Here is a 14460-nt window from a genome sequence, read left to right as displayed (position 1 = left end):
GATGGGTGGAAAACTAGTTTCACAAGTAAGCTTGCCACCCGCATATACAATGATAAAACTGAAAAGTAAAGTTATCTTAAACCTAAGCACCATATCACAAAGCAGAATAAGGATAATGGAATAAGTCTGTTCCTGAATGGACAGTATTCAGTTTGATGCTCTGGCTGCTTTACCCCTGTGGCCAGTTGAATGTAATGGCAAATGTGTAAATTGGACATCTTATAAAATGTGCAAGGTTACATAATTTAGTAAGAAGTAATCAATTCTGTTACAGAAGGGGGACACATCTATACAATACATGTCATCTTCAAGTAGGTCAGCATGGAAAGTAGAATAACATTTATTCTGTTACTTACTTTCTCAAGTGATTCAAGCCTGATAAACGCCTTTGAACAAGTTCCAAATGCTCTGTTGGCACAACTTGCTAAAGCCAAAATACAATAAATATCTTCTGTCTCTAAAATATCTTCATATTCCCTCAAGTGGAGAGCTGTTTTCATGGCTGCATCTACATAACCTGGAAAAGATATTCATGATGCAATAAAATCCCTGTTTAGACTGTCTCTGGGTAATGGCTTTCCTTCCATTAGATTGAGGTTTTCACTAAATGTAAATTAAGCAAAATTATATAAAACTTCACTCATGAAGCTGAGCCATTCTTGAGAAGCTGCCAATTGTGAAGCTACTCAAGAACTTCCCAGCATTTTATGGAACCTAAAGGTTCATTGCCGTGTTCACAAGAGCCCTCCACTGGTCACTGTCCTGAGCCAGATCAATTCAAACCATAACAACCCATCCTATCTCTCCAAGATCTTGGTCTTCTTAGTAGTCTTTTTCCTTCAGACTTTCCCACCAACATCCAATATGCATTCCTCCTGCTCCCCATTTGTGCTACATGCCCCACCCAACTCATCCTCCTTGACTTGATCATTCCAATTATATTTGGAGAAGTGTGCAAGTTATGAAGCTCCTCATTATGAAGTTTTCTCCAACCTCCCATCACTTCATTTCTCTTCAGTCCAAATATTCTCCTCAACACCCTGTTCTCAAACACCCTCAGTCTATGTTCCTCCCTTAATGTCAGAGATCAAGTTTCACACCCATACAGAACCACAGGCAAAATCAGAGTTTTGTATATTCTAATTTTTACATTTTTAGATGGAAGACGAGAAGACAAAAGGCTCTGGACTGAATGGTAGCAAGCATTACTCGAGTCCAATCTCCTCTTAATTTCCTTCTCAATCAGGGTTCGATCTGTTATCATCATTCCCAAATATTTGAACTATGCCATATTTTCAAAACATCTGTTGCCTATCATTATGTCATGATTTTGCCCTGCATTTTGGTGACAAGACAGCAACATATACTTATTTTTCTCTGTGTTTACTTGTAGACCGACCTTCTTACTAGCATCAATTAAAGTTTCTGTGTTCTTCCTTGTGTTATCTATATTATCACCCAGTAGATTCACATCATCAGCATAGACCAACAGCTGATATGTCCTCTTTAATTTCAGTCCCACCTGGTAACAAGCTTACTTTTTACACTGAGGAGTTGTTAGGCCCGTGCCCAACCCCTAATCTGGAGGACTACTCCTTGTCAGATGTCCTCAACTGCTTATTCAATATATTTGCAGCTATACTCCTCTTAAAAACTCACTCTATATAATTAAGTTAAAATAATTTTAGCCTCTAAATTAATTAATGCCATATAAAGTCAACACTGAAAGAACCTCAGTTAAGAATCACAGCAATTATGATGCCATAACCCGGATGGCCTTAGCTTATGGTCATCTTCAGTCACGAGACATTATGGCTGTGTAGTAACAAATTCCAGCAGACAGAAAATTCCATTATTAATTGCTTTTCAATAAACACACAGTGGATGGTCATTTTTTTCTACTCAGAATGCAGGTTACCTACTAAATCAAAATTTGCTAAATATGATTATCTAATACAACTATTGTGTTCCTGGACATTATCCATTTCCTGTTTTTATTTATAACACAACATTTCGGAGACTGGATTCTGTCTCCATCTTCGGATGGAACCTCAGCTGGGCCCAACCCATATAGATTAGACCCTATCTCCAGTCCTATATCTGGAGATAGGTACTCTGTTGATTGGGCCCAATTGAGTACGTTCCACCTGGAGACAGAGACAGAATCCAGTCTCCAAAACGTGTTATAAATAAAAATATGGTGTTTAAAATAAAAACAGGATGATGGTTAATGTCCAGAAACACAATATTTGTATTAATATACAATCATCACAAACTTTTAAATCTTAACTAACACTCTGTTTACATGGGGCTCCAGCTGGAGTCACAAAACTAACTAAAGAATTTCACTAAATGCAGGAAAAATAAATCAGGATTTCAGTGTACATACAATGCATAGCTTACGTGCAAAAATCATTTTAAGAAGAACATCTTTATGGTTGATGAGTTCTGGAAGGTGAAGAATGCCGTCTTCTGGGATGTGACGCCATGCAGATCCTGTGTGAACCGATGTTTTGGAGGAACATACCGCCTCCATCTTCACACAGGATCTACACGGTGCCACATCCCAGAAGATGGCACTCTTCATAGTCATATCATGAAAACCTCAAATCTTACATAATTTTGTATGGTGATTTCCAAGACTGAGAGCAACCCCCCCCCCAAAAAAAAAGACTCTGAGGAAGACAGAAGGGTACCTTCATACAGTTGTCTCTGGGCTAACATAAAGAAATGATAGGCTTCAGCCCCTTTCCATGCATTGTCTATTATCTTGGTATCTACATCCAGCCTGCCATCACTCTCCAATAGACCCATCATCAGTGTGCTTTTTCCACCTGCAAAACAAACCTATATGTTACTTTTGACATGAAGAGTGTCATCCAAGAGAAATGTTTAAGATTTACGCTCTGCTGGTGGTGGTGGTGGTGGTGGTGGGGGTAGGAGGAGGAGGAGTAAATTTTAGTGTTATCATACAGACGTACAACAAGAACTACTGGATGTAACAAAGAAGGCCGAACTTCTCTTGTTCTTCCTTACTGCACAAAAATCTGTACTAAATTATATCCAAAAGTCCAAGTAGTCAGAATTTCAAGAAACCATTATCAATCGGTTATTTCCTTGACATCTCACTGATTAATTTAAATGCTTCTTCAAGACAGAACACTGTGGTGGATATGAACATTCCTAATTTCCTGATACAATTTTAATAGACAAGCCAGAAGGTCGCAGGTTCAAGTCCCGATGAGGTCATTGGATTTTTTTCAATTGACCTAACCCTTCCAGCTGCACTATGGCCCTGGAGTTCACTCAGCCTCTTAAGAGAAATGAGTACCAGGAATTAATTAAATAATTTTCCTGGGGAGTAAAGCGTGGCTGGCGCGTAAGGCTGACAACCTTACCGCCATATTTGAGCAGATTGTCTAGATAATGTGGGACCCTCAACATCTGACAACCCTATGGGTCTTCACGGCCTGGTACAGGGATAGCTTTACTTTCACTTTACTACATTTATTTACAGAATCAATTCACAAGAATTTTAAATGAGATAAGAACATTTCAATAAATGAAATGGCAAAGTACATAACACAGAGCATTACAACCATTATAAAATGGAAGTAGTTTCCACCATGAAGACAAATTACCTTTTGGCTCACTTCAGATGAAAATTGGGCCAGTACTGACCTCATCATTGTACTCATATTCAGAAAGTTGAGCTACCTCACCTGCTAAGCCCTGCACTTGCTGTCTGAGGTGCCGCTGATGTTCTTCTACAAGTAGTGCAGAAAGTACATACAGTTTCTTCACTCTAAGAGGCTGTGATTTTTTCTTGGCTTCTGCCTCAGCTAACTGGAAAAAATTATAACAAGTATTATAGACAAACTACAACACCCACTTTCCTTAAAATTCCATGATAAATAACTGGAGGTTAGTAAGAAACTAACAGTCCAGTTCTGTGCATAATTTCTGCTGGTACAAATTCTCCAACATGTTCAATTTGTCAGATATAAACTCAAGAAATATCATACCATTACAATGTGTGTAACTGTTAACAAATAAAAAGATATACCTTGACACAAACTTCACACAATACCTAGCTCCATCGGTTCATTAGTTACTGCCTTCAAACTAAAAACCAAATACAGTGCAGTCAATCAAACTTTCAGGTCCCTATATTAAAGAAACTTGGAAGTTAACATAGCAACCACAATGTTATTACTGAAAGAAGGAAATTAAAAAGTACATCATAGTCAAGTGGACAGTACTCCTGTTTTACATTTTGAAGGCCCCAGGTTCAAATAATCTTGACACAGATGCCAGGTGTCATGGGAAGATTTATTATGGTTTCCATCAGTCCGTACAGGCAAGACAGTACCTTAAATTAGGCTTCAACTGTTTCTACTAAATCCTTTCCAATTTTATTATTTACTATTCTTCCTACCACTTGATGTTATATAGTCTGTCTCACTGATGGCATCATTAATTAAAAAAGTAAAAATAAATTCACAGGCTGGAGGCCTTTAATGGCAGAGTAGGATCATACCATGTTCCATAAAAAAATCTTTCAACTGGTTGAATGGAAAAGAGGCTGAAATAAAGATAAAATTATATTGTAAATTAAGGAAAGTAGGCTGGATTGATTTGGCAGAGGCCCTGTTTATAGAAATAAACACCAATAATGTAAGAAAAACACTTATAAATCTTAAATGAAGCAAATATAAATCACTCCGTCTTAAATGAAGCATGATATCTGAAGCATGAACATTGTATATATTCTCTTAAAATGAGGGCAAAGAAAGAGCTAATGCAAAAACTCCAGAGCAAATCCAAGAGATATCAGCACCTTATAGGTAACAGTAATTTGACATACCTGGTATAAAAGCTTGGCAGCCTCCAAGAAGTGGTTGGCTTTTCGGTACAATTCGACAGCCTCAAGTAATCTGTCTTTTGCCAATAAGTGAGAGGCATATTTAGCTAACAGGTTGCCAATTTCAGGCAACTTAAACTTCTTTGCCAGATCTACAGCTTGATCCCACTGATTCAGATTGACACAAGTGTCCACAGCTGACTTCACTTGTCCACACTGAAAATCCACATTAGCGATCACTAATAAACTAGCTTTATAGTATTAAGTCCCAACGGTTGGAGGCTGCTAACATCAAAGCCTGCTACAAGACATTATAAGAAGTGCAATGATTATTACAACACACTATTTCCTAAGACTTAACCTAGCACTATGGTCCCATCCCACCTTTTTCTGAGTCTTCCAAGCAACAACTTTACAATGGGTGTCTCCACAAAAGTCTCATTCCATCCATTTTAGTTATGTGCATGAAGTTCATAATCTTCAAGAAAAAGGACCACAGATCACCAAATTTCACATTATGTAACTTTCTCCATTCTGTAATTAGTTCAATTTTCCCGTTTTAATATTCACTTTGCAATGTTTCCAAATACAGTGAAACCACCTTTCAAAGTTTCTTTGGGGACCAGTGGATTTGAATGCTAAACTTGACTTGGGATCATCGAAATTAACGTGGGGGGGTCCTCCCCCTCCCCCCCTCTATCTCTCTCTCATGACTGGAAACAGCTAGAATAATAAAATCCTGAGAAACGAAGTAAAAGAAACCAGAATTTGTATCTCTCTAGATGTCATTTAATAACTACATAAGTATCAGTGTTACTGAGTACTGTCCATGGGAAATGAGAGCTACACTGGTCTCCTCCTTCAAAATGATTTCAGTTCAAGCCCAGGGGTTTAACTTAAACTACAACAAAATCTTTGATGAAAAATATGTCCTTGCACTAATATTAACACAGAATTTAAACACTGTATTTTCTACTAACAACTACTAGATCATTTCATGAGCCCTAAACACTGACAAAACATATTTAAGTATAAACTTAAGAGAAGTGGAAATATTTGAAATAAAAGTGTATAAGAAGCATTCTTTGCAATTTTGCGCACATGTGCCTCAATATAAACATACTGTGCATACAGGAAAGTACTGGGCCTAAATAAAATACAGATCTATTGATGTAAAGTATAATGCCATATATTACACATAACATTTTATTTTTTATTTTGTTATACTGAAAAAAATGTTCTATATATTTTGAGACCTTAATATCAACTGTAATTTTGTGTAATGTACCCATCTTTTGTATTAGCCATGTCTGTGGGTGGGGGGGAAACTATATTTACCCTCTGTTCTATGCTGTCCCCTTGAGACTTGATGCAATGTGTCCAGTGACTGCACCAATGTTGGAATCATTGACAGGAGTCCTGTGTTTTGAACTTGGCCTGTAACTTTTCTTGAATCATGATGATAACAAATTTCCTCTCCTGGAGTGCCACTGAATGCCAACTTGAGTTTAGTCACCAGTTTTGTAATGACCATTGAAAGCAATTATATACAAATCTTTAAGTTTTTTCTGAAGGTTTTCACACACACTGATCCAAACCTGCTTCTGCTCATCTGTCAGCCAATGAGGCTTGAATTCTGTGGCAATCTGTGGCATGTTTGGATCTTGGGGTCAAAATGTTTTGGCATAATCCAAATATTTTCACCTCATTAGCCAAACTGCAGCTAGAGACACATCTGTTCTTAATTTTCACTGTATTTTCATTTGTTTTGCTTATGGATGGACTTACTGAATTCACTTCCTTTGAACTTTGAAAACCAATGAAATATATGAGTTATGTTCATTCTTTCCTCTCCAAAAGCAAGTTTCACTGTTTCTAGCAGTTTAAAGCACAACTAGATGGACATACAGTGTTCTTTGAAATTTTCCATTTCCTGATGAAGTGCAATTTGCAGAGGGCATAACATATAATCTCACTTCCTAAGGCATTCCTTCTTGATCTGGCTCAGGATAAGGGTCTAGTGCAGGGGTCTCCAAACTTTTCTAACTGCGGGCCACATTAGGTAATTCAGCACTTTCAACGGGCCGGATAAAATGAGAAATTAATAACTCTAGGTATATGAGTTTTAATGAAAGCACAGAATTTCATAAAATACAAAGTATGTGAGAATAAATTATCGTATATTAATGACAACAGACAGTAGCAGCAAATGCTCATATTACCATCACAAATTATAATAAAACAATTAATGTGAATGATGGAACTCTTTTTGCATTCTTAAAGTCTGATTAAATTGAGGTTCAAATTTTGAAACGCTAATCACAAGTAGCGACTTTAAATGTTCATCGGATAAATTTGTCCTGTATTCTGACTTGATGTACTTCATCTGGGAAAAAGTTTGTTCACACAGATATGTCTTCCCAGAAATGGAGATAAATTTACAAGCAAATTTCTTTAAATTTGGAAATTGCTTAGAGTTCAGAAGTTTATAAAATTTGATCAAATTTCCTTCCTTGTATTTGTCTTTTAATATGATAATTTTCCTGAAGTTCAATAATTTCCATTGAATTTGACTTGGGACATCTGCAGTATCACAGTCAAACGGATTTTGAAATGATCTAATTTCCTGAGCACTGGAATCCAAATCAGCAAATCGCTTCCGAAATTGTTCTTTCAAATCTGAAATGACTAAATTTGCAAACGAGGAAGGAAATTCTGCTTCACCCTTTTTATGCAACTCTGCACAGTATAGCATATGAACAAAGTTACAATTTTTCACTTGGCTTTCCAGAAGTATCAACTTTGCTCTGAATGCCTTGATAAGTGCAAATAAATCACAGACTAAGTTATTTTCACCCTGCAATTTTAAATTCAAATGGTTCATCAGATCAGCAAAACTGCTAATTTCCAAAACCACTTGGTATCTGATAAAAGTGGTTTGTGATGGTTTTTCTCGGTAAGAAATATATCAATTTCATTCCTGAGCTGAAAGAAGTGTGAAATAACCTTTCCACAGTTAAGCGATCAAACTGCAGCATAATATGTCAGGTCAATAAGCTCGGAATCGCATTTACCAGTACTCATTGGAAAATTAGTTCAATTGGCGTATTTCTGCAGAATTCTTTTGCGGGCCAGATAAAATCACATCGCCGGCCGTAGTTTGGAGACCCTTGGTCTAGTGGATGTCTCTTTTGAACATGGTTATGAACCTTCAGGTTCGGTAAAATGTTGGGAAGTTCATAAGAAGCTGTACAACCGACGGCTTCTCGAGAAGTTCTTAATTGCATGAAGTTAGTCAAATTTTACTTAAGTATTTTTGTTGCATTTTGTTTTACTGTTCGATTTGAAACACAGTGATTTGGTTTCATACGTCTGTTGAATATGTACATAGGCGTCACAACAGGGGAGACAGAATAGCTCAGTTGGTATAGTGGCTATACTACGGGCTGAATGACCAAGCAAGCCTGCCTCGATTTTTGGCTGGGGGCAGGAGACTTTTCTGTCAGTCATAGGATGAATATCGGTTTTGGGGTCCACAGCGATTCTATCTAATAGTTAGCAGTGGCTCAATCCCTTGGGGTCTTGGGTGTGATCACTTAGGTCCATCTAGTACCGATGTTATGAACGCATGGAACTATACTTCCACTTCCCCATCTGTCTTCATGGTGTGGTGCTCAGTGAAGCACAAGGACAGTGTTACCATCACAACAGGAACATTTTGATGTGTCTGTGAAACAATCGTGGGATGTGATGGCACCTGAATTTTATGGGATATGTTCACAATTTGCCAGTCAGCCCACTCGCCATCAGCCCAGCAGCATGTGGTACCATAGTTGGTTCAGGCACTATGCCACACATTAGACGGTCATGGGTTCAGTTCCCAATGATCATTTTTTAATTTAAGTAATCCTTCCAGCCACACTATGGCTCTGGGGTTGACACAGCCTCTAACCACCATCTGTCAGCTGACTGTCTAGAAAATGTGGGAGCCTCGACATTTCACAACCCTATGAGCCTCCACAGTATGGTTTACTTGCGGACTGAAATCACGGAGTTTGTTTGTTTTTTGTTTATGGGCCTCCATGGCCTGTTACAGGGATAGCATTACCCTTTTTTTTAAAGGTATTCCTTCAAAGTAATGAAAGTTGCAGCTTTTAAATGGCAAATGACCCAGAATATTCTATTCTGTCTCTACCTAACAAAGGAGATTTGTGCAGACTGCAGTAATGTCACACTGCAGACAGTCTGGAAACAAACTGGTCACACCACATTGTCTCCCAGTACCCAAATGTCATAAAAATTCATACAGCAATTTTAGATATGAAACACTGACGAAAACTGCATCTTCATTTTATGACTGCTGTGCAAAAAATGTACAGAAATTGTTACCTTGATATATGCTGTAACAGCTTGAGCACACATTCCTACAGATGCAAACATCTCAGCTATGGATGGAAGTAGATTATGATTTTCAGGTAAGTTGACAACGGTGTTCTCAAGTGATGTGTAGTCTTCTAGCATGTAGTAACAGTGAACCAACTGCTCCTGATTACGACCTTTCTCATAATATTCTCTTGCATCCTCCCAGTTCTGACGATCGGCAAAGTAATCTCCTATGGAATTCCATGCAATTTCCATCTGGACATCAGAGCCACCAGATCCCATCTTCATCAGCTGTACCACTCTGAACCAATCCCCTAGCTTTTCACGTAAGGATATGGCCAGGTCCCTGAGAATTACACATAGTTATGAATGGAACATGGTGTAAAAGTTTATCTGGAACTTGGTTTCACACAGACACAGTATTACAAATGGTGAATAGGTTCCCAAGCCAGCACACAACAGTCAATTTTAACCACAATTAAATTGCAGTACATAGTAAATCTGAAATGAAAAATAGCAGGAAACAATACAGGATGTATCACATATTATTTATGTTGCTGTATCAACTGCAATGATTATTTTGCACCCATAATGTTATTGTAATACCAGAAATGAAACTGAGAAACAAATAGGTTTACATGAATGCCTCTCTCATTGGAAGTGATCTCTGTGGAGGAAAAACAAGTATAATTACAAGAGATGAGAAGGCAGATGTTTCTGGAGTGGCTGAAATGAACTTCTGGGCACTTGCAAGTCTACAGTAGTTGACATTCTCCAAGGAACTTTAGTTAAAAATGTTTCTTAGAAATTCTGGACAGGTGCATCCTCTTTCTTCCAGTGCATTTCTTTGTAACTTTTGAGCGAATCTCAGGATACCTGACACATGCCATAATTTGTTCCCATGACATCCAACTTATAAACTGGGAAAGACTAGAGATGAACCTTCAAGAATATGCACATGGTGGGCACTTGCAGAATATCAAGTTTTCCACATGGAATGCATGCATCCATCCACCAATGGACAGGGATATGATGAGGTCAGTGGATGAAGGAGACAAATAACAAGAAGCAGTTCAGTTTACATTGCTCACAAAATTCCCAGTCCTCATACATAGTGGACTAAGAGAAATCCACCCAAACAGCATCTCTGAGGATTCAGTTTGGATGTGTGGAGATAGTGTACTCATAGAAACACAAATATGTAAAGGGTAGTGATCAGGAAGAATGGACCATTCAAGGTAGACTGTTAGGCCTGGATTGTATAAAGAAAGTTTTGGGACAGATAAGGTTCTGGATCCCTGATATAATTGTGTATTTGTATTTATGTTTAGTACAGTTAGGTTACATACAGCATATACAACAGAAATTGTTCTACCTCTTTCATAAGTGAGCTCTGATTCGTACAGAAAATTGTTAGCAATGAAGTCCATTAGTAGGATATATGGGGTAAGTAGGTCTGATAAGGGATTACTCAGATTGGCTGCAGTTATTGGTATTACTGACACAAAACAAATGTTTCATGAAATAAACACATTGCTAAGTATGAGGGATACTCAGAAAGTAACCTCTGTTTATTTTAGGCAACTAATGTAGGGGCAGGGAGAGCTTGTGCATGTGAGGTAGTGTCACATGACTCATTGCCTTGTAAACCATCACATAATTGGTCATCTAGTGTTTGTTCTTGTCCCTACAGAGTGAGTTATGATGTGTCCTGCCACCTATGAAATTCTGGCTCTTACCCACTTTCTTCATGCTAAAAGCATGAGTGATGCAGAAATCCATTGTATATTATGCACGGCAGTTTACAGACAAAATGAAATGAGTGAAGGAATTGTAACACAATGGCACAGAATGGTCAAAGGTGGGTGAGTGAACAAATGTTCACAATGAAGAGCGAAGTGGTTAGCCTTCTGCAGTATGTTATCATCTTGTTACAGTGATGACCAAACAATCTCCAGACAACTATGCCAGCTTCAAGATGGGGAGACAGGGCCTAGCTCTATTGATTGGGTCCAACTGAATAGGTTTCAACTGAAGATGGAGACAGAATCCAGTCTCCAAAACACTGTTTTGAAAAAAAAACAGGATGGTTTTTAGAGAAAGACAAGATGATGGTTATGTCCATAAACATAATGTTTGTACTCATGTATCTTCGTCACAAACTTTTACATCTTATTTGCGTGACCATCAAAGTCGCTATGCTGTCTGGGCTCCTACCAGTAGAATATGTGGGTGTACTAGCTATGGCCCAGGCTCCACACCTAGACTTGCATTTAAAGGGAATGAGAGCAGTTCACTTAACCTCCATTCCTGAGTTCTCCATAGAGACATGCAAGTTGGAAGTCACATTGAAGCCAAGAGACAGCATCAAAGAGACATGAAACATCACTGATTGTGTGACAGGGGTATTGTAAATGTATTACAAATACATTAACCCAGAGAAAGAACAAAAACTGCTGGGATAAACATAGATACCATGTATGAGAATAATATGGTGAATATGAGGATGATGCATTCAGCATTCAAAGAGGGGCAATAAGATGAAATAAATGGCACAGGAAAATCCGAGAGACCCCTCTTCATCCTTCTGCCAGAACATGGATCAAGTAACCTCAGTGGCCACTCTGTGTTGTTACAATTTCCTACAATACAACTTAATATTGACCTACCATTAAACTACTTCACAACTAACCCTGTGATATTACAAACTCAAGGTTCAAAACCATGAACATAAAGGCACACTGCTAACTCTAATAGTGAGTCAGTTTGAACCAGTCCACAGCTGAAGCTAGTAATTATTCAATCAGGATGAATTATGAGCACTGATATAAGTTTCTCAAACATGAAGTTATAGTCCAAATGGCAATTCTCCATTCCATTTTGTGTGTTCTTTCAAACTTGGACATTTTAATCTTCCTTCCAGTGATGGTATATAACAGGCATCTCCAACTTCAAACAGGTTGTGATAAACTTTTTAGTGTCAAAACTGCCAGTGATCTACCACCCCCTCCTATCGTCATACCTCGCTTTAAGCAAAAATATTGGTAAAAATAACACGACACATGATGTTTGTTGTAAAAGCAACTAATAACTTGGCTGTGTCTCTGATGTCTGTAGCTTCATCCAGTTGGAGGGAGAAAGCAACACAACTGGAAACATTTTTCAACAACTGTTCAGTGATGTTTCCACACATAATTTCTACTCGCTGCACAATGGTGTTTCTTGATAACTGAAGATCTTGAATAGTAGCTATGATCTCTTTCTTATTTTTAAATTCTTCAAAAAGATTATAAGCTATTTAAAAAAACGCTATTTTACAAATTCTCCTTCAGTGAAACGATCAGATTGCTGACCTTGAAGGATGATTTGGTTGCATTGTTAGAAAGTGACCTTGGTTTTGCCATCAACTGTTGTTGAGCAGCTAATTTCGATTTAAGTTCTTTGAGCTTAAGTTTACGAATTTCACTTTTGGGTGGAAAATCAGCATCATACTTATTGCTATGGAGAGCAACATAATGACGTCCCAGATTACCCTTTTTGCCAAGGATACTGAGGCATTGAATTTTCCACGATATTGAGGTAACTGTTTTATCTGGCACACGCACACAGACGCTTTTGAAATTAATAAAATAACGTGGGCAGAATACCTACTGTCCCTTTGATTACACTGAGCTCATCTCCAGACTCAGTATTTGTTCAATACACAGCAAAGCGAGGCATTTCCACTAACAGCTAATATAATAATACGTCTCACTTGTAAGTTCAACATATGGGGATTTACAGTTGACTGGAGGGAGGGAACGAAGTGAATTACGTTCTGTCGATCACTCTTGCATCAAAACACGCGGCTGACGACGAGTGTTGAAATAAGATTTCACATGATAAGGATAGAGTAAGGACTTCCCCACAGTTCACTTAACACAAGTGTAAAGAAACTTTCACATAAGTTACATAAGAACAGAAAAACAGAAATGACTAAGATGTATTTTCCATTCAAAATCTGAATATAATCATATTATGTTGCAAGTGAATTTACATGCTTTTCACGTATAATTTCCTTATAGGCCTATGAGATCGACCAAAAATCGTTCCGCAATCAACCGGTCGATCGCAATCGACGAGTTGGACATGCCTGGTATGTAACATTAGCAATATTCAATGCAGATGAGGCTCTGATATAATATGCTAATAGCACGGAAAAAGTTACTGTAAATTTGTTGTGATAACTTAAGCTGATCACAGCAGCAATGTGACCATAAGTCTTTGGGGATATCTGGTTATTGGAACTGCAGATTTATGGCATGCTTGCTTTTCTGCATTTTTCTGCTGCCTTGTGACTGTAGATATCTTGTAATGAGATAGTCTATCCCTGGAATTTCACTGCCAGTATAAATAAGAATTTACAAACCTCTAACAGTTAAGACCACATCTGAAATCAAATATTACAGCACAGCATAAGAGGAAGAGCAAGAAGAAAACAATGAAAGAAAAAGAAGAGTGAAATTTTATATTCATTCTTGTGCCACTGGCAGCTCACATTTATGGGAGGAAAATGCAGCTTGTACACACTTGGATATTCTGATATATCTACGAAAATACTGCAGATATATATTTCAGTTTAACAACACACTTTTGGTTCTTAGGAACAGATGGCTATACTGCCCCCACTTCTCCTGGGCTGTTGCCAATTCCTCACACAACTCACCTTCTGTCAACCCCAAGGTAAAGTTTCTCTGCCTCATCAAAATTCTTGAAGTAGGCTGCTACTTCAGCTTTCTTCAGTGTATCATTATGTATGTTATGCAAGCGCTTCACAAACTGAATTCCTGGATAGTCACTGCAGCGAACAAATGAAGCCTCAGCTGTTGGCAGATCCAACTGCTTGACAGCTGCTTCAGCCAGCAATCGCCTTGGGAAAACAAATTTTTTCTGTATAGAATAATGTACATCATTTGAAAACTACAGCTATTTTGTGAAGAACAATTCATAGGAGAATGATACAGTGGAACCTCGCTTAATGAGCACCTCTCATAACGAGTAATTCGCATAATGAGCAAAACAAATGACTCTTAATGAGCGACGTTTCGCATAACAAGTGACGAGAGGGGAAGTCCCGGATTGTGCGCTTGCTACATCAGTCTGTGTTTAGCACTCGTTCCGCTAGCATCTTAGTGTCACTTATGATCACACATTTTTCCAAACTTTTGTTCAGA

At 38.0% G+C, this 14460-nt stretch overlaps 1 protein-coding gene across 7 annotated transcripts in view; it reads right to left on the bottom strand.

Moving 5' to 3' along the window:
* Nucleotides 1-14460, bottom strand: part of LOC111867233 (WD repeat-containing protein 35) — a 52243-nt gene that overhangs the window by 4403 nt on the left and 33380 nt on the right. For all 7 annotated transcript variants that reach the window (XM_023856893.2, XM_023856891.2, XM_023856896.2 and 4 more), the window contains 6 exons: nt 13953-14156; nt 9254-9593; nt 4868-5080; nt 3723-3846; nt 2697-2834; nt 357-517 (listed from right to left, as the gene is read on the bottom strand). In XM_023856893.2, the coding sequence (XP_023712661.1) occupies nt 357-517; nt 2697-2834; nt 3723-3846; nt 4868-5080; nt 9254-9593; nt 13953-14156 (1180 nt within the window). The remainder of the gene's footprint in view (nt 1-356; nt 518-2696; nt 2835-3722; nt 3847-4867; nt 5081-9253; nt 9594-13952; nt 14157-14460) is intronic.

Source organism: Cryptotermes secundus, unplaced genomic scaffold (genome assembly GCF_002891405.2).
Source record: "Cryptotermes secundus unplaced genomic scaffold, Csec_1.0 scaffold945, whole genome shotgun sequence".
Taxonomy (NCBI): Eukaryota; Metazoa; Arthropoda; class Insecta; order Blattodea; family Kalotermitidae; genus Cryptotermes; species Cryptotermes secundus.
Note: the sequence above shows the minus strand (reverse complement) of the source record. Positions and strands in the feature narration are given on the sequence as shown.